Source organism: Melanaphis sacchari, unplaced genomic scaffold (genome assembly GCF_002803265.2).
Source record: "Melanaphis sacchari strain LSU unplaced genomic scaffold, SCAv2.0 Contig513_pilon_pilon, whole genome shotgun sequence".
In the NCBI taxonomy this organism is placed as follows: Eukaryota; Metazoa; Arthropoda; class Insecta; order Hemiptera; family Aphididae; genus Melanaphis; species Melanaphis sacchari.
Genome location: NW_020271347.1, coordinates 27,483 through 47,300, shown reverse-complemented (window position 1 = coordinate 47,300; position 19,818 = coordinate 27,483). Strand labels below are relative to the sequence as shown.

Below are 19,818 nucleotides of genomic sequence, written 5' to 3'. Positions count from 1 at the left end.
AGATTAAATTAATTCATGAACATATTGATTGAATGAAAACTTAATTTCAAAACTACTTTATGTCCTGAATCTAATGGTATTAATTTAAAGATGTGAATTTAATATTAAATTTATATTAAGAAAATAAAGTTTTAATGTGTTTATGTATACGCATTTGTTATACAAAAAACTTTTTAGATTAAATTAAGTCATTTATGAACATATTGATTGAATGACTTAATTTCAAACTACTTTATGTCCTGAATCTAATGTATTAATTTAAAAGATGTGATTTAATATTGAATTTATATTAAGAAAATAATATTTTAATTTGTATATGCTAAATGTAATGTGTTGATACAAAATTATTTTTGATTAAACTATTATTTATGAACATATAAAATGAATGAAACATAATTTTACTATTTTTGGTCCACAATCTAATGGTATTATTGAAAAAGATTTGAATTCAATATTAAATTTTATATTAAAAATTTTAATGTATATCCTATATGTAAATGTTCTACATAAATGATTTTATTTATTTGTTCTGAATCTAATGTATAAATTAAATGATGTGAATTCATTTGAATTTTATATTAAGAAAATAAATTGTAAGCTATTTATGGTATACATTTGTTATACAAAAATCATTTTTAAATTAAACTAAGTCATTTATGAACATATTGAATGAATGAATACCAAATGTTGAAACTATTTTTCCTTAATCTTATTGTATTAATTGAAAAGATTGTGAATTCAATTTGGTTTTATATTTAAATTTAAAATGTTTATATATTAATGGTATATGTTTATGTCATACGAAAAATGATTTTTGTTTAAACTGAATCTTAAATGAACATTGTGTAAATACTGCTTAAAATTACATTTAGTTAATAGTTAATCGAAGTCAATGCGACGATCACTTCTCTATATGTTTTGATACATGGAATCCTCTGGTCCCACAGAATATCAATATGCCTGATGAATATTATGTTTACTTCTTGAAAACATGCAGACAATAAGTTGTTTTTTTCGACAATAGATTTTCTAATGGGCTAATATTCTTATAGGCACTTACTATATTAACTCAGGCGGATTATGTGTTATTTTGATATTTGTAACCTAAGTATTCGGTCATTTACCTCTGCTATGACAATGAGTATCAACTATAGGTAACAGTGATTAATTACAATTTCAATTTTGTATTTGTTTGTAATTTTTATCAGGTTACCATAATTAAATATAATTTGATTCTTATAGCAATTATTTTAGTAGTGGAATCATTACTGGCTGTTTATAAACATTTGATAATTTGATTCTGTATAGTTGCTATGATTATGTTATAAATTATTGATTTGTTGGTTATTGAAAGGATTTTTAATTTGATGGATATTAAAATAAGTAATTTATTCTTAATGATCTTGACCAATCTTATAGTTTAAATTTCAGATTGATTAAAAATTAAATTTCACATGTAAATTGAAAATTTTTATAAATAAACTTTAAAGTGAGAACAAAAACATTATAGTTTAGTTTAATTTGAATCTCATATAAACACATTGGATATAACAGAACATGATTTTAATTAAAATATTATTCTGAATTCAATGGTAAAGTTTGGATGTTGTGAATTTAAAAGTGATCTTTTTCATAAACAAAACAAATTTGAGTTTCTTTATCCGCTATAATTATGTTTTAAAGTAGTGATTTATTAGTTTATTTAAACTTAAAGTATTTAATTAATTGATGGGTATTAAAGTTAGTAGTTTATTAAATGATTTATGATCAATTTAGTAATAAAATTTTAAATCAATTAAAATAAATTGAAAATTTTTATTTTATAAATAAACTAAAAGCAACTTTGAAATAATGATTTTTAAGTTAAACTAAAATTGAAATGAATATATTGGACATAAAAGAACATGAATTTTAATTTACATTTTATTCTGAATCTATTGGTAATGATTAGGCTAGATTTCAATGATCTAAAACCTAAAAATGACCTTATAAAACTAAAAATGACTCAATAAGAAAAATGACCTCATAAAATGATCAAAAAAAATATAATTATTTTAATAAATTAATAAATAATAATTATTTTATAAGTATACAAATAAATTTATCTTCTGGTATAATGGCTAATATCATCGTATAATGAATAGATATTGGCACGTTAAATTTAATAATAAATTGATGAAGATAACATGTAATCTAACATTATTATCGAATTGCTCTGTTAATCTAACAAGTATATTTTATATTATACATATAAACGATTGGTATTTTGAAGTATTAAATATTTTTAGAAAATATGTTTATGATTTTATTTAATATTGTATCTTTGTATTTTGTACAATATTATAACATCATCAATCCAATATTTAAAATTTAAAAATTAAAATTAAAAATTTAATGAAAATATAACTCAGATTTCAATAAAGTATAAAAAAATGACCGTAAAATTGAAAAAATGGCCCTAAATTCAAAAAAGTACAAAAAATGCAAAATATGCAAAATAAAAACTATATATTTGAAGTCGTAGATGAACAAATCACATTTTGTGCTTGAAAAGCTATATCCTGTTAATCCTATAAAAAAATGCTAAATCCTATACTATCCTAGCTATCCTAGCCCTGGTAATGATTTAAAAGTTGTGAATTCAGAACTGACTGTTTTATTAACATTAAAAAATTTCAATTTTGTATATTGCCCATGATTTTGATATAAAATAATGATTTTCAGTTTATCAAATGTATAATATTATTAGATGTATGTAAAGTGGAGTCATTTCATTCATTTATAATTAACAATCCATGACCAATCTAATGCCTTAAGTTTCAAATTAATTTAAAGAAAAAAAAAATGTATTTTAATGTAAAATATATTTTTGTTGTATTAATTTAAATGGTGTTTATATAAATAATAATAATACTTACAATTATTGATGTATTTATGTGCATACATTTTTAACATTCAACTATACCATTCATCAGTCCTTTAAGATTTTTTATCAACTGTTTGCTTAAAGTTTTCCATGTATTTTGAATACTTATTCATTGTTTAGAAAATTATGTGTTGCCTACTGCACTGCCAGCTAGAATAAAAAAGTTAATTAATTTAGGTCAATAAATTACAGCAAAATGGCCACTATTAGACATACTATTAATATAAATTGTTTAAAAAAGATTAATAAGATTCAGTTGTGTTGTGTATTCTATTGCCACTTTAAAATTAGTATACAGTTTTTATTTTTTATTCATTTAATTTTGTAACAAATGTCTATTAAATATTATGAATTAATTATTTACTCACATTAATGCAGAGTAAATTGTAGTTGTTTTTCTTTGAACACTATACTGCAACATATTTGTATGGTTTTTGATTTTAATGTTTAGTGAGGAATATTGCAATTCTTTTTATAAACGGTATGACTTTAACACATATGTCTTTTTTTGACTGCTGCATAATATACACCTTTTTGTGTTCCACATTTTATAATTACTTGGTTTATTTTAGTTTTTGAGACTGCTAAATCTCACTACAAAATTTACAAGGAATATAAAATTTCTTTTGTGGCTTTAACATTGAATCCAAACTCTAACTGCTAAAACACATCACTCATCAGTCATCACCAATGTTACATCTTATAACTTTTACAGAATACAGATTTTCATGTATTAAGTAAATTTGCAAGGAGTTAATGAAAACAATTAGCAAACGATAAACTGTTAGCTGAGTAACGAGAAGCTCACTGTTTAGTGTTAATTGATTTATATGAAATTTCGTTCATCACTACATCGCTAAAAGCATCTGAAAAGAGAATTGTATTGTAATTATTTATTTTAAATTTGTTATATAATTTATTATCAGGTGTACTATATAGTAGGAGTAATAGACCATTGAAAAAGTGGTCGGTGATAAGAGCAAACAGTTTGGATTCTGTGATAACAGTTTTAACATAAAATTATCGTCCAAAACGAATTTCAGCAAACTGTTTGGTTTTGATAAATCTGTGAAACTCACAGATATATACAATTATTATACATGTCTGTAGTGAAACCGTGTTAATTATTTAATTTATTTTGTTACTTGTTATTACTGTTATTAGACATTATATTTTGTTTTCAAATTATTTATTTATATTATTATGAATATTGATTAGATGACTGGTATCTAAATATTTTTGTTTTTATTGATAAGGCGGTGGCGTAAAACGAAGTAAACCTTGTTTACATTTCGATTGTGTTTTGGTTCTTTAAAAGAAATGTGCTATTACTGTTTTACTTGTTATATCTTATTTATTTTGTATAAATATCATAGAAAATATTACTCCATGTTTCATACAATAGTGTTTTATTCTATCGCCGTATTTTAGTGTCGCTAATGTTGATAATAGTGAGTCTTGTTTAGTATACATGTTATTTCATAACACGTAATGTAACGATATTTTCTCAAATTGGTTTAATGATTAAGATTTTAAATAGCTATTGCAAACTGTTCAAAAATTCATTAGTACGATTAACAAGTTTTATATTGTACTCAAACAGTGGCGTGTTCAGTACCAAATAATTGGGTTGGCCCGTTTTATTCTGTAATCCGTTCAGAACTATGTACAAAGAGAAGATTTGTCCTAGTATATTATGGGACATAGGTAGCAAATTTTCGGATTTCCAAATTTGGCTGTTATCTTTTTTGTAACGTGTTTTATTATTTTATTTTAAAAATATTAAAAAAGCAAATAATTTTTAACAATATTGATTGATTACTAGGGATAACATAATACTACAAAAAATAATATCAGTCTTTATTCTTTAAAAAATTTTGAGAAAAAACAACTTAAAAATAACAAAATAATATTAATTTGTAGAGTAAAGGATATTGGTCTATTTTTTGTTTACACAAACAGTTACTAGGATAGTTTATTAATGGATTACTTAATTCTTTTTAAATTAATAAAATTGCAGTTTTATGAAGACGTTCAATGATCATTGCTGATCTCAAAAATTATGTTTTAATCCCACATGTTGCTGAAAAACTTCTTTCTGCTGATACACTTGATACATGAAACCAGAATTATATTTATTATAATTTTTGTTTATTTCAATGAATACTGGTTCTAAATTTGTAAGTTATTTATGGCATCCGAAATATCAGCAGCTAACAGCTTAATTCATCATAGTTTTTACTAATTTTGACTATGACTTGCATCGTGAATATTTTTACATCGTAGCGAGACGACATTAAATGTCGTCCATCGATGACAAATTTTGTCATTTGACAGTGGACAAATCTTCCAATCTATCAGCTGATAGTGATCTGTAATAGTATTACTGTCATAAATGTGTAAACAATAATTTCTAATATTATTATGATAGATATTATTACTGATTAAAGCTTATAGATAATATTATCTATACGTATCTTTAATCTGATATTTTTATGTTAATTCACAATAATATTCAATAATACATTTTAAGTTTTAACAAAGGTACGAGGCATATTCGAAAAGTAAGGACTAAGGGTCGTTCACTTATATTTCAAAATCTATAAGTCTTAGTTTGTTTATATTTGTGTATAGTACGTGCACTACTCGTGCAGTTATTTCAGGTGTTGTTTTGATTCAGTAGTAATTTGCCTATCGGTTTGTACAATAAACAATGTCCGTGATAATCTTTGCCCTTGCTAGTTGTGAAGTTCGCGCTGTTATAAGATGTTTGTATGCAAAAGGATCCTCAGATGCTGAAATTCATAGAGAGTTATGCTTAGTTTATGGATCTATTGTAATGAGTAAAGGAAAAATTAGATAGTGGTGTCGTGATTTCAAAAATAGACAAACAAATGTTCATGATGAAGAATGGAGTGATAGGCTTAATAATTAGTATGCAAACCAATGACATTGTTTCTTTGGTGAATCAAAAACTGTGATCTGATTGTCGATTGATGATTAGTGCCCTGGCTGATGGATTTCCTCACTTTAGACACACTGATTGTCTACACAATTGTCACAGAAAAACTTGAATACCACAAATTGTGTGTAAGGTTCTAATCTTCCTTAATAACAATGCATGTCTTCATACCGCAGCCAAGACCCAAGAGAAAATTCAAGATTTTCATTAGGAACTTTTTGACCACAGTTCGTACAGTCCCAACCTTGCACCCAGTAACTACTTTCTTTTCTTAAATTTCAAAAAATAGCTTGGTGGATTGAAGAATGCCGTTGAAAACTGGTTCAACTTCCAGGTGGTCAGCTTTTATACAGATGGGTTAAGGAACTTAGTGCATTGTTACAAATAAATAATAATGCTTAGAAGTGAACAGTAATTATGTGGAAAAATGAAGTAGATTTCTAGGAAACTAAATGTGCTGATAAAACCTATTTCATATTATTATAATTTTTTTTATGACAAAACGGCCCTTACTTTTCAAATATGCCTTGTATTTTTTATTATAAATTGTGATAAAAAGAACCAAATGATCAAAAACAATTTGGTAGGCCTGGCCTACCCTGACTAGCCTGTAACACGCCACTTTACTTAATTCCTTTAACTCTGTATCAGCTTTCCACCATTTCTAAACTATAATATCTTTGATCATAAACTAAGGTAAGGATACTAGATAGAGTTTTTTTTTTTTTTTTTATTATTTAATAGCTTTTAGTATAACTATTACAGCTCAACAATTATTTGTAGATAGAGTTATAGCCTATATAAATTAGTGTGCATCACTTGTGTTATGTGAAATACATCTAATATAATATCAAAAGTAAGTGTACTTTCTTTATAGTATGTACATTTTTTTATTTTAGCTATATTTTTCTGCAATGACCATTGTGATTTATGACTGATTATTTGTTTATATATGATTTACTTGATATGTAAACATTTTCAAATTAAATAATGACAATATTTTCTATGATTTAGCTTTTAGTAGTGATGCCAATGAAGAAAAAGAATAAATGTAGTTTTGAGTATTAAAATGTTTAATATTGAATAATAAGAAACTATCTAATTCAGAATTTTTACCTTTACAGATAAAATAATATTATAACATTCATAAATAATAATTGACATTTTCTTAGATCACATGCACTAAATGTTATCATCCAAAAAATATGAATAATTAATTATTATATTTCAATAATCCAAGTGTATTATTTACACACAAAAACAGACATTTTATGGTGAGTATGAGAGTATAACAATAAATTAATTTGTGATTAATAATATTATATGATTTAAATGTTTTTAGGTATTATGGATAACATTTACAAATATGATAGGGAACGGTTATTTTTTCATGAACTTCTAAAAGATATCCAGGAAGATATTCATTTTTTAAATGATTTTCCAGGCAAAGTTTACATAACTTTAACGGAACATTTAAAAAATGTGAATGGTAGAGTACCTGATCCATTTAAACCAGAAGAACTTATTAAGATGGAAGAATGCATAAAAAATGCAGTAAAAGACCTGACCGACCTTGATCTTAACACTTATCTTTGTACTGGAGTTGTTGTTCTATCAGAATATTTAGATTCCCCAGAGGATTTGTTTTATTATATCGGAAAATCAAAGAAACACATGTAATCTGTTCTTCATGCCTTATTAAAAATTGATTTAAAATCACTATTTATAATCATTATATTTATCTTTATCATGTGTAATTTAAAATAATTAGTAGTTCCTATTTAAAAGATTTGTTTGTTATTAACGAATCAGTTAATACAAATGGCATGGAAAAAAGTAGAATGTTTAAAATGAAGTTCATTACTTAATTTTTTATTTGAGTCAATAGTAATATTAATAATAAAAAGTACAAAGTAATAATAATGATTAACTAAATATTAAACAACTAATGTTACCTAAATTTGTTTATAGTATAGTTATGCTTAAAGAATATTTACAAAAATAGATTTTATTAACAATTTACAAACAGTAGTTAATATAATAAATAAATACAAACACACTTATAGCCTGGAAAAGAAATAAATACATTTTTTTGAATAAAAAATGAAACTTTTAATTTAAACTTATACTTATTTAATAACAAATTGGAAAATTCTATTTTTTATGGAATATTTAAATTTTAATATTTACAGTATAATTGATAAAAACTTATCAATATTTTTAAGCTTATAAATTTCTAAACTTGTTCAATTGTGATATTATTTTATTTATTATTGTAATATTGTACTTTACGAACAAACCTTATAAATTAGATCAGGGGTCACCAATTAATATTTTCCGCGGGCCACATAAGGAATTTGGAAAATTCTCGCGGGCCATAAAAATTCAAAGTACATAATAATTATTATAATATGCCGGTTGGTCAAAAATACTTTATTTCTAAAAAAAATATATACATTTATTAATTATTATGTAACTAAAACTAATGAAAATATAATTAAATTTAATAAATATATGAAACAATTATTAATTAATATTTTTAATGAGAAAAATGGCAGATCTTGCTTTCAACTAGCTGCTTTAAGTCGGGTTTATGGTTTGTGGTAGCTATCTTCATCATCATTTCAAGGTGTTCGTTGGTGAGTCGGGATCGGAATTTGTTTTTGATATAATTCATTTTTGAAAAAGCAGACTCACAGACGTATGTGGAGCCAAACATTGTACACATTTTCACTGTCAATAATTTCAACGTCGGGTATTTCTTTTCAGATACATATTTCAACCAAAATTCATCATATGTAGAATCAATTTCAGTTTTTGAATACTTTTCATTAAACAAATTTTTTAGGACATCATCTGATTGAAATTCAATTATTTCCATTTGAAGATGTGCTCTGTTGCATTTGAAAACATTTTCTGCTTCGTTAATCCATTCACCATCAGGCTGCAGAGTAAAACTACTGTTCAATAGTTGTACAACGTTTTTGATTTTTCCGAAATCAGCAAAGCGTCTTTCGAATTCAGTTTTTAAACTTTTCAAAAACTTCGTAAAATTTGTCATGTCAATCTCGAGATTTCCATCAACAACTTTTTTCAAGTTAGGAAAATGTAAACGTTCATTACCAACATCTTGTAAAAAAAAGTCAATTTTTCTACAAAAACAATTTACCTCAGAAACTAAATGGCAAATTAGTTTCTGATTACCTTGAAGTTTCAAGTTGAACGAATTTATGTGTTGAAATATATCTGTCAAAAACGCAATAGTTGCTATGTTACTATTATCACTGATAAATTCGTGATAGTCTTTGGCAGACAAATGTGTACTCTGAATTAAAAATAGTTCAATTTCATTCAGTAAGTTAAAAAACCTTTGCAAAACATTTCCTTTGCTCAGCCATCTCACATTATTATGAAGTAATAAATCGTCGAACTGAGTATCATTTTCTTGAAGAAGTGCCTTAAATAGTCTGTGCTGGAGTGAAGATTTTGCACGTATAAAATTAACAATACTCATTACTGTTATCATAATTTTTTCCAAACACGGATCCAGTTTGCAGCAAAGGAAGCTTTGATGAATGATACAATGGTACGATAAAAGATCAAAGTTGCATTTAGGGTCATTTCTTAATCTTTGAACAAAACCTTGATGAGCGCCAATCATCGCTGGTGCACCATCGGTTGTAACAGAGATAATTTTTTTCAAATTTAAATTTTCTGTTTCAAAATACAATAATACGGCATTGTACAAATCATTTCCTTTGCTGGTCCCTGATAACGGCAAAAGTGTCAATAACTCTTCGTAAAATGTCCCACTGATATTGCTCAAGTATCTCACGTGAATTATTAGCTGAGATGTATCTGTGATATCACAAGATTCATCCAAGGCTATAGAATAAAAATCAACAGTAGATAGATCTTGTTTCAACTGATTGTGATTATCTTTGGCCAATACTTCAATATTTCTCGTGTTAGTGGATGCTGATATTGGGATATGACGAAAAGTTTCGACAATTTCCTTTTTATTTTCAAACAGTATATTTAGAGATTGAAGCATACATTCTTTAACAATATCAGCATCTGTAAATGGCTTCATATGTTTACCGAGTATCCACGAAATTTGTAGAGATGCCTGTGCACATTTCTGTTGTTCAGTCATTGCATGGCTCAAAATTTGAGTTGCCGATTTATATTTCATTTTTAAATTTTCAATTTTTGTTTTACGAAGGCCAGTACCCAATGGGAATTTTTCGGCAAATGACTTGTGTGTCTCATAATAACGTTTGGTATTAAACACTTTCATAACAGCCACTGTTTGATTACAAATCAAACAAACAGGTAAGGCACCTACTCTATCTGGTAAAATAAAACAATATAAGTCCATCCATTCAGGACAAAACTGTCTATTTTCATTTTCTACTTTTCTTCTTTTTCTATCCATAGTCAAGTTAAAACAAAGAATAATATATTATTTAATTACGAAAATTAATAAACAAAACAGAACGGACGAACAAAAATTACGTCGCAGCGGACACCACCGTCTCACCGATAACTGACGGACTGACGTGTTGTACGTATATTAATATGTGTGACTTAACGAGTTGTCAACTTGTCGTAATGAAATTTCATATAAATAATAAAACAGATAAGATAAGATATGCTTCACAGCTAGTATAATATTTGTTGCAGCTGAAAAAACCTTATAATGCAGTAGTAATGTACAAAGATAAGAAATTACCTGCAACATTTATTATTACAACAGTCGCGCTTTATAATAAGTACGTATTAAATGATTGGATTTTTCACTCAGTCTGCGGGCCGGTTAAAATGCATTCGCGGGCCGGATGCGGCCCGCGGGCCGCCATTTGGTGACCCCTGAATTAGATTATAATGATGTAATTGCTTAAGAAATTGCTGATAAATATTCTACATTTGATACTGTTTTAGAAAAAATGTAGTGCTTATATATGTATAAATATGAATATATGTACTAATTTATTTATCATATATCAATATTATATTATTGTACCATTTAGGTTGGAATTTAAAAATTAATGAAAAAAGAGGAATCAAGTTAATTTAATATTGTAAATTTATGATTGAATGATGAATGAATCATCATTTTTTTTTATTAAATTACTAATATATTTACAGGTATTACAATGTTACTTTTATACAAAAAAAAAAAAAAAAAAATTAAAAATTGAAAAGTAAAAATAAATAAATATATTTACAAAAATATGATGGTGATTGGTCAATGATTATGTTTATCATAATATAATCATTTTCATTACCGCATGATGTTTTAGTCTGTTATAAGGATCAATAATTATGGAAAGTGGACAAGCCTAGATTAACATAATTTTGGGTTTGTAACCAAACATTATTAGAGGCCCTTAAACATACCTAATCAAAATTATGTTCTACAAATAAATATATTTTTAAGATAAAAAAAAAATATATATGTTTGATATTTTTTTTAAATGCTAAAATAAAAATATTATATAAATATTTTTTTCTCCTAAATATCACTCCGAACTCAAAACTTTAAAATTATTTAGATTTTTTTGAAAAGTGCTCGTTTTATACGAGCTAGTTTTGAGAAAGCTCTTTTAGTTGAACAATTTACTATGGGTATAGTTATATATTTTTTAATTGCAGTGTACAAATTAAGAAAAGAGAGTAATAGATTTTTTTCATTGAAATGCTTCTAAATATCTAGAATATACATTTTAGTTTATAAATTTGATTGCTAAAATTTACTTGAAACTTTCAAGTTGAAAGTATGAATCGATTTTTTCAGCAACCTCTTCGAGAATTGATGTTCCTTGGGAATCAGTTATATAAATTTCTCAATGTTTGTTTAGGCATTTCAATGAATAGATTTTGTTCTATACCTTAGATTTGTTAGTTTTGGTATTAATGCTTATTATAAATTCTTTCCATGAGTAATTTTTACCTTTTTATAATTTATACTAAATTTGTTTGGCTTATGAGTAATAAGTAGTAACTAGGTAGATATATGCTTTATTATCAAAATTAGTCTTATAGTTATAACTTATATTTATAATACCTAGTTCTCAGTAGTTTGTGGTTAGTAATAATTAAGACCAGGAACTTGACCTAAAAATCTTTAAAAATGGACTCAAAAAAAAGTATCGAAATTACTTATAAATATTAAAAAATTACCCTAAAAATATCAGAAATAACATAACATTTTCAAAAATTACGTTTTTAATAATAAATCATCAAAAAATCATTGTTTTTAAATTAATATTTTTTAATCATGAATTTATTATTTCATTCTTCTGAATTTAAACAATGCTAATATTTTTATACATTAAATATGCTTTTTTTTGCAGATTACAGGGTACAATTAAATTTAAAACGGAAATAAGAAATAATGTCGCAGTAATACAAAATAATTTTAAAAAAGAAATCGATATTTTTAGAAAAATAATTGAAGGATTGGGCTGTACAATACGTTAGTTTTTTCAAATATTTAGTTTTGTCAAAATAATATAAAAAAAAGAGTAAAAAATGAAAAAAATGCATCAAAATTAGTAAAAAATGGTCGCATAACTAATAATTATCGAAAAATTCAAAATTAAAACGTTCTATTAAGTTTTACATTACATTAGTCACATTTTTGTAAAGACAAGCTTCGTTTAAACGCATTAAAAAAAAAATGGAAATACATGAAGTTCCAGGCCTTAGTAATGTTTCAATCATTATAAATCCGTAATCGATGATATTCACCGTATTTAACGTATCGCCGTTCAGGTATTCCAATAAATCTCATTTCCTTACCATATCATCTTGGTAAAAATAGACGATATTGTTGATATTATGATAGTATAATAATAATAATAATAGGTAATAACATATTCATATATGTTATAGTTTATAGAGAAATGTTAATGTATTTAACTCGAATATTTTTGATTTAATAAAAAAAAAAGTACTACCTAACTGCCAGGGATTCGCTATTTTTGATATCCGTGGCCTCTTAAAGTGGGTAATTTAGAAATTTGTAATAACGTGTAAATAAATGGAAAGGGGTATAATATTAAAAATTACAAGCGAGGAGGTCAAAACAGGGTCTTAAATGGAGCTAGACCTAGAATAGTAGTGCCTGGATCTGAGAGATACTTGAATACTTCTCAACAATTATAAGTGCTGGAAAATATAATTCTTTGCCAGCTGATTGAATTATTATAATAATGTTATTTTGATCAAGAACACCGTAATATAAATTTAATATATAAACTATAATAATATAGAGTATATATTATGATCATGCGCCTTACCAGATTTCCAGAAATGTATATATTATTACGCTTGTTAGAAAAAGTAAGGTGGAACAAATAAAAAACTCTCTGAATACGTGAATAAAAGTAAATAAATAAATAACACTGGTTTAGCTCGTTGTAAAGTGTAAAATCCAGTTTTTGCTTATAGAATCCGGTGTTGAGAGGTGTTACTCGAATAACTGGTACCTACCTATACGTGTGCACTGATTAAAAATACGACATGTTGAAGCCGGCCAGAGTGGCTCAAAGGCTTCTGTATTTTCAAGGACCTAGCCTTCTTCTTAGTGGTAGAAACATTTATTCGGTCATGTTCAGTCTCTGTCAGCACACAAGTAAGTCACACGTCTTGATGCGTCTCATTGTTATCAACACGTGTCAATTTCTACGTGACCTTTACAATGCTAGTCGTCCCTTTCATCAGTAATGAAAGAGTTATACTAGAATTCTAGAACTAACCGTTATCAGTGCGCGACAACTTGACCGTTATTTATTCATTATCTTTAAGCTGTAAAATGATGTTAACTTATCATTATAAGTTATAAAGATTTTGTCAGCTATATTAAAAAAGTATCTATAGGTACTTGAAATATTAAACTGTGAAAAATAAAAACTATTAAAGGTGAACCATTTGTTCTAATTAATGATAGAGTAGTTGGTAGGTAAATAATATAAAATATAACCATTTTTTATATTGAACTATATTAAAGTTACCTATAGTTTTAACTTATAAGTACATTTAAATGTGCCTTAGACAAAATTACTTACTGTCATTTACTAAGCATGGTAGCCGGTAGCTAGTTGGTATGTTAAATGATAATTTTATCTCCTATTGGTTTTTTTTTCACTTAATGAATATAACTTATGGTAGGTATTAAGTATTAACAAGTTTCATGAAAATATATTTAAATTTTGATCCTAAAGATAATGTATGTTGGTTTTGAATCTTCCACCCACAAAGTAGTTATCATAGTTTAATCATTAATAAAAGTACAAGAAAGTCGTTTTCATTTAAAACATTCATGGTGATCAAAAATCTAAGAATATGGATCAGATCTCAAAAATAAATCGTATGAAGTATAGGAACATTTTTCAGATTATTTTTTTCTAAAATATCAATAAGGTTGAGAAATCATATAGGTAAGTACTAACGAGTTATTAGTTTCTATTAGCCCTTAAATTAACAACCAAGAAAATGTAGACAGGTAACCTACTGATTACTTAATTGACTAACTATATTGATTCTAATTTATATTTTCATCACCGAAATGTGGGTAGAAATAAACGTTAGTGAAAGTTTTCAAAATTAAATTTTTTTTTTCTACAATAATATCTAAATATTTATCAATGTATAAAATTAAAAATACTTACTATAAAACGATATCAAAGTGATACATAATACATACATAGAAAATAAATTCAAAATTAAATTTCTTTACTACGCAATACATGCGCTATTTAAAAATTCAAGAATTTATTATTATATAAATAAATAATTTAAAAAATAAAATTATATACCTTTTACGATATTTTACAATTATTTCACATACAACCTATTCATTTCCAAATAAATAATTGTTTACTTATAAACTAAGTTTAATAATTATATATTATTATAAAGGTAATATTATAGATAATTTTGATGAGCCGTTCTTTATTATTATATATTTGTTTACTAACCTTTGTCAGAAAAATATATTTTAGATTTTGAGCGAAAATGTATTGATTTTACTTTGATAAGTGGTCGATAAAATTCTTTTATTTTTAAAAATGTGGGTGGTATTGAGTATTGAATTGAATTAACTTTGTACTCTAGAGAAGTTAAACTTAGAAGTCTCTGTACTTAATTTTATATACGGGAAAAATAAACAAAAAACAGAAAAACGGATATTTTTACGCAAATCCAATTTGTTACAAAATCGATTTTTTGTTTTTGATGTAATTCAAAAACATATAAGTCAATATGCTTGAAATTTTCACCAAATATTTATATTATCATTTTTATTATACAATCTATTTTTCAATTTTTCACGATTTTTTTCTAATTATCGATCAAAAATTATTCGGTTGGCTAAAATTCTTGAAAATTTAATAATCTGTTTAAAAATATTAAAAATACGTAGGTAGGTACATTATTTTTTACATGCATTTAAAGTTAGAATTTTGACGAAATTCGATAAAATTGTAAAAATTACAAGCTTTTTATAGCTAAAAATTCATAAAAACTTTTTTTTCTGTATCTAACTTTTTAAAATGAAACACAATATTCTTCATAAGTAGTTTATACTGAAAGTCTGAAACCATAAAATCTCATAAATAAAAAAAAAAGGCAATTATTTTTTATGAACATTTTAAGTTCTAATTTAGATTAAATTATTTATTTTAACGATAAATGACGATACTTTAATCATTTTGTTATAATTTAAAAACATTATTCACGTTAACTTAAACTTTCATGTATTATTATGAATTTTAAAACCTAACACAATAACATTTTCTATTTATTTTAAAATATTATCTATTTTTAGGTACCATTAATCTATTTTTACTGTTTTATAGTATTTATAGAAATATGTTATTAGTTATTATAATAATTATTACATTTTGAATTAAATAACTATACAATTGAGATATAATATGGTAAAAATTTATTTTATTATAAAAATTAAATTCTAATAATATAAGGAATAAATGCAATATTTAAAAAAAAAGTTATAATACTCGTATCATCCTACTATAATTTTAAACAAAAATAAATTACTTAAATAGTTATATCAAAAAAAACATTTCACCTAAAGTGATATAAACTGTTTTCGCTCAAAATCGTTTTTTTGTATGCAATAATTATATATAATTGAATTAAAACTTAACGCACTTAAAATAGTGACTCATTCAACACCTAATGTACAGCAAAACAATACCTATTTACATACCTTTTATTAAATTGTTTTTAATTATGATTAATTTTCTTTATCTATTCACTTGTATATTCCTTCAGATTATTAAGTTTAATATTACTTTAACGACAGTAGGTAAATAAGTAAGTATTATAGTCGTTATTTAGGTCATAGCTACTCAATATTTATAGATAATATCTATTATTAGTACTGTACTTGCCTTCATAACATTTTAAATATCTAGAGTGTAATTTAATGTTTACTTACTTACAGTTGAACACAATCAGAACATTAAAAAGGGAAACATTTTTTTCATTTATATGACTTTTGTACGCAATTGACGGTTTCCGAGATATCAAACATTGAATAAAAATAATAAAATAACCAACATAATCACCTAATACATTATGGGTTAGTCTTAGTTATGTATAGACTATATTCATAATGATTTATTTATAATAAATAATCAAAGATATAATGTCCGTATGAATCGTAATAATGTAAGTGTGTGTATCTATATAATGTGTACTGTGTTTGCCATTTAGATAATTTAAACGTATCAATGGCCGATTGGTTTTCTGAGAAAATGGGAAAATAACTTTAAGAATCTGTAGGTAAGTTTACCTATCTATAATTTACACCATTAGATAAAACGTACACAATTTATAATTCAAGAAATATCTATATCTTCATTCTTTACTAGTTTATAAATGAAGAAAAACTTATAAAATATACGTAGATTAGAATAATAAAAAGTATATTTAGGTTTTGTAATGATTTAGTTGAAATTTGAACTGTTCAAAATTTGAAGCTTTAAGTTGAAATCACAAGATTTCGTTGCATCGAATGCGTATATCACCATAGGAAATTTCGATAAGCGATTGCGATAACAATGATTTTACTGATTCTAATAAAATATAAGCTATGTATACCTACTTATAAAATTAGGGTTCAAATTATTTTGAAATGATTGTGTTAATATTTCATAAAAAATACGTTCTCTATATATTCTATTAAAAATGTGAGAATATTATGTATGGAGACATGGGTTGAGAAGTATATGTTTATTAAATATTGTATGGAATACAGACTGAATCATCTATACGGGCTATAAAATTAAGAAGACTGATTTGAAGATGTACCTAGTATTATTCATTGTATAATTTATATTGTATCTTTGTGTCGATGAATTGTTAAAACATTACTTTTTGATAGTTCAAAATCCATGCGTAGTTACAATAGATAACAATTTGCTTGACTAATTAATTGAGGTGGATTTTTTTACTGTAATACCTAAACTTTTAAAAAAACACATTAAAAAAAATTGTGTTTTTTAAAATTATTTATTGTAAGCTTTATGATTAGCTCTGATCTTTTTTTTCCAATTATTACGCTATGTGAGTTTCTTTTCTTTTTTTCTCTTTTAGAAGCAGCTTGTGTAGTATATGATTAATATAATATTATATATTATAATTTAGATTTATAAAAAAAAAATAAGTATTTTTAAGAAAAATATAGGTAATTTAAAAAAAAAAAAAGGTAAAAGAAAGAATATTAGTATAAACGTATAATTATTGTAAATATTAAACCAATTTTTTTATTATTTATATTATATTATATTATCTAATGTTGACATAAAAAAGTTGAGCAAAATACGGGTAGCTAAATCGACCTTTAATAATAATATCATATGAATAGTAGTACAAATAAATTCAAATTGCATACAGTTAATATATTATATAGTATAGTATTATTTATTTTTTCTCCTGTAGTACCTATATTGTTTAAAAATATTTAATGTGTTTCTACTTTCAAAATACCATTTAGCTGATTTTGAAGAACTCATTTTGTACACATTTCTTGGCAGCATACTAGTTCCGTCCTAAAGATATCTATGAAAAAAAGGTCTAATCCGAATTGTGGCCTGAGTTTTTTTGGGGTACACATACGAGTTGAGGCCTGGATTTTTTTTTGCTTTTTATCCGAATAACGACTCAAATAATATTTGCTATATATTATGTATTATACCTATGTAAAATGTTTTCTATTCGATAATAATGAAAGTCAACTATTATAATTCATATTATAGATTTATTACATTATTTTTTTCTATTTAAAGATAATTTTCTATTTTGACTTATAAATCACTTGTTGACTGGTTAATAAAGACAGTATACCTAATGTAAACGCTAAATATATCTTAGTTGTCGTTTTACTACTGCTGAAAATATTTAATTGTTAAAGAATTTTTTTTTTAATTTTATTTGTGTTTTTCCTTTTTTTTATTATGGTAAATGAAAATAACGGCTAACAATAAAAAATTACATCACAAAGAAAGCTGCGTGTAGTAAGAAAAATCGTAGTTTATTTGTAATCGATGAATATAAATTTCGTCCCCATAAGTTTAAAAAAAATAATATTGATCGATATTACTGTAATAAAATACTTGTAAAGTATATTGTATTCAGTTTTAGTTTTTAAGAAAGTTATGAGCATTTTTAAATTTTAATATTGCATGTACTCATAATTTACTGAATGTTTAGTTAATGTTTTTATCTTTTAGTTTGATGATGGGTTAGTTCATTCTAATATTTAAGTTATCCACATAAAACTGGAATTACTACTAAATATAAGTTTTTTTTGATGGAGTCAATATCATATACAAATATTATATATTATAATTATAAAAATAGTAAAAATATATATAACATATTCACTAATATACTAAATAATTAATAAATATATATTTAATAATAATGTTGGATTTTTATTTTATAATTTGTTCAAGTGTAAATAGGTACCTAAAATGTGGTTATTTTATTATATTAAAATAAGTATATATTCAATAAAATAATATTGTTGTAGTCAAAAATTAATAAAATTACATTTAAAGCACAACATATCAATTTATACATGTCTACAAGTGATATTAAAAAAATATATAATATTAGGTATTTTAAATATTAAAATATGAAGAAAATTTTGAAGTTCACAAAAAATAATAGTATTTATTAGAAAGTAACATGTTTAATTTACTGTTTCTGATAACTAAGAAATTTATTTTCTGACATATTGCCTTTCTAATACATTATAATTTATAATTATTATTTTATGGTCATAAATTGATGGGAATTTGGCAAAGAATTCTACTAATTGTTCATCTTGTTCCTTTAATGCATTTTTAAGAACATACGATCTTAATTGCAGGTTATTCGTTTTTTAGATGATACTTAGTACTTATCGATTATATTCAATTAAAATAATGCTAGGTTATTGAAATGAACAATTAAAAATAATATTTTAACTTCAGATGGCAAGTGGTTAATTATTGTCTATTGATCAAAATTAATGTTAATATTATTCATTAATGAAATGTTTTTTCTACCATAAAACAGGTTGTTTGTTAGGTGAACATTATTAGTGTATTTGACTGCTCAAATTTGTTTTTAATTAAAATTTTATTAGGTATAAGTAGACAACTGCAGCAGCCTACTGGTAAATAGTCGCGCGATCAAGGTTCGCATTATTGCACAATTATTCCGATATACTCTACAGATTTACAATCGCTATTTACGTTCACAGCATAAAACTATTTCGTCCAAACCTAGTGTAACCCATGTTTAAAATACACCAGTTATAATATGTAACTATTAGTTTTGAGTGGACTGTATAGGTTCATTAAATACTTTACCTACTTTGTTATTGATAAATAATATTCGATATTAA

The 19,818-nt window shown here is 24.7% G+C and overlaps 2 protein-coding genes across 2 annotated transcripts; one reads left to right on the top strand and one right to left on the bottom strand.

The window, feature by feature from the left end:
• Positions 1–4,189: 4,189 nt before the first annotated feature.
• LOC112599423 lies at positions 4,190–7,610 on the top strand. The gene is made up of 3 exons (XM_025346333.1): positions 4,190–4,377; positions 7,013–7,162; positions 7,231–7,610. Exon 3 carries the CDS (start codon positions 7,236–7,238, stop codon positions 7,566–7,568), a length of 333 nt encoding a protein of 110 aa, XP_025202118.1. The 5' UTR covers positions 4,190–4,377; positions 7,013–7,162; positions 7,231–7,235; the 3' UTR covers positions 7,569–7,610.
• Positions 7,611–8,427: 817 nt separating this feature from the next.
• Positions 8,428–10,326, bottom strand: LOC112599424 (general transcription factor II-I repeat domain-containing protein 2B-like). The gene is made up of 2 exons (XM_025346334.1): positions 9,625–10,326; positions 8,428–9,360 (listed from the first exon to the last, which is right to left on the bottom strand). Exons 1-2 carry the CDS (start codon positions 10,324–10,326, stop codon positions 8,428–8,430), a joined length of 1,635 nt encoding a protein of 544 aa, XP_025202119.1.
• Positions 10,327–19,818: the final 9,492 nt, after the last annotated feature.